The sequence below is a fragment of the Guillardia theta genome (assembly GCF_000315625.1).
Source record: "Guillardia theta CCMP2712 unplaced genomic scaffold GUITHscaffold_144, whole genome shotgun sequence".
NCBI lineage: Eukaryota > Cryptophyceae > Pyrenomonadales > Geminigeraceae > Guillardia > Guillardia theta.
In genome coordinates, this window is record NW_005434530.1 from 96,656 (window position 1) to 98,642 (window position 1,987).

At 55.6% G+C, this 1,987-nt stretch overlaps 1 protein-coding gene across 1 annotated transcript; it reads left to right on the top strand.

The window, feature by feature from the left end:
- Positions 1-193: 193 nt before the first annotated feature.
- GUITHDRAFT_147193 (hypothetical protein) lies at positions 194-1,566 on the top strand (the record flags this gene model as incomplete). The annotated part of the gene is made up of 6 exons (XM_005821417.1): positions 194-325; positions 349-444; positions 542-575; positions 824-872; positions 916-1,279; positions 1,483-1,566. The coding sequence occupies 6 exons, from the start codon at positions 194-196 to the stop codon at positions 1,564-1,566; spliced, it is 759 nt and encodes a 252-aa protein (XP_005821474.1).
- Positions 1,567-1,987: the final 421 nt, after the last annotated feature.

Sequence of the window (1,987 nt, forward strand, 5' to 3'; positions counted from 1 at the left end):
TTCTCCTCCTCCTCCTTCCTCCTCCTCCTCCTTCTCCTCCTCCTCCTTCTCCTCCTCCTCCTTCTCCTGCTTCCTCTTGTCTTGCACCTGCTGCTAGCCCTCCCTGCTATCAGCACATGCACTTGTTTTTCTTGCTCTTCACTTAGCACCCTGTGGTCACCCTTCCTCTTTCATCGCGCTCGACTGCAAACACATGGCGAGCTCTTTTACGTCCTGTTACCTTCTGTTCACCCTCTTGCTCTTTTCCTTGCCTCTCCTCCTGACTCTCTGCAGACTCTCTCAAGAGCGGATGGCTCTGGCCCCAATCTCGAAGAGCTGCAACAAGGTGAAAAACAACGAGTCTGGCAGGCAGGCAGGCAGGCAGGCAGTCTCGAGAGGAAGGAGAAGAGAAGAGGACAGGGAGGAGGGAAGGACGCTGATGAAAGCGTCAGGGAGATGGGGGAGGTGAAATCGATGCGCAATTAATCTTTTGTGGTTTGCTAGATCTTCTCCTAACCAAAGAAGCGCTGCAGCTGCTCCTGTGCATGATCACCAGCAGCAGGCGGGGAAAACTGTCAGTCCTCTTGCTTGGCCGAGTACGAGTAATCTCCTGCGCCTCCTCCTCCTGCTACTACTACTACTACTCCGCATCCTTCTGCTCCTCCTGCTCCTGCATCTTCTTCTCTTCCCCCCGCCCCCCGCCCCCCCTCCCTTCCTTTGCTTCCTTCCTCCCTCTTCCCCCGCCCCCTTCTCTTCTGAAGCTTCCAAGTGTTCTCTTCACCTGTTCGCTCCCCCCCGCTCTTCTTCTCTCCTCTTGCATTCGGTTCTCATGCTCGGTCCTCAGGTTCTTCTGGTCCCAGCAGGGCAACGAAAGCAGAAACAACTCCTCACAGGTCTTGCTCCTCCCCGAGCATACTAGCATGACGCCTTGTGCAGTTCGAGCTTTGCTTCCCGTCTTTCTCCTCCCCTCGTCACTCGTTCCGAGCACTCGACTAGAGTCAGAGGCTTCGGCTCGAGCTTGACATGGCCAGCGAGGATGGAGACCACTGGACCGGCAGGAGCAGGAGCAGGAGCAGGGGCAAGGGCAGAAACCCAGAATCGTATCGTCTCCTCCTCTCCTCTCGTCGTCGAAGCTCGTCCCTACGTTGCCGCTTCATCAGCAAGGGTAACTCAGTTGGCAAGCGGGACGAGGGCTGCTGGGACGCAGCTGAAGGAAGAGGGAGCGAAGGAGGAGGAGAGGGGAGTGAGCAGGCCACTGGTGTCAGAGAAGGAGCAGAGAGTCTCTTTGAAGTCAAGACAGGTGCAAACTCCCTCGTTCTTGTCTTCCCTAGTTCTTGTCCTCTTCGCGATCAGCCGTTACCGCCTCTCCTTTCTTCCTTTCGTCCTCTCCTCTCTTCCCCCTCTTTTCCTCCTCTCTCCCTCCTCTCCTCTTATCTCCTCCTCTCTTCCCACCTCCCAACCTCCTCTTGTCTCCTCCTCTCCTTGTCTCTGACTCACCAGCAGGAACGGCTTGCTCTCGCGTTAGCCAAGGAAGTTCTCAGCTCAGCCAAGTCCCTCAAGAGTCCTGAGAGCGACAGAAGACCTTGAAAAAAGGAGGAGAAGCGCCGAGAAGAGGAGGAGGAGAGAGGGAGGGGGACGAGAGGGGGAGGAGGAGAGGAAGGGAGGAAGGAGTAGAGTAGGAGGATCAGACAAGCAAGAAGTTGGTGAAAGTTAATGCTGGACAGCAGCAGCTGATTGCAAACCTTTTAATATCAAACAAACAGCAAAACCTCCTTCCTATCACTTGCACTCCATTGATCATTCTCCTATAATGCCCTTCGTTCTCCTCCTCCTCCTCCTCCTCCTCGTCCTCGTCCTCCTCGTCCTCCTGCTCAGCCTCCTGCTCCTGCTCAGCCTCCTCTTCTCAAACGTCGTCTGTTCTCATTCTCGAATACGCTGGCGACAAGTCGTGACGAGCCAGATACCAGCGCCTGATGAGAGTCATTGACCATCTCCTCCTCCTCCTCCT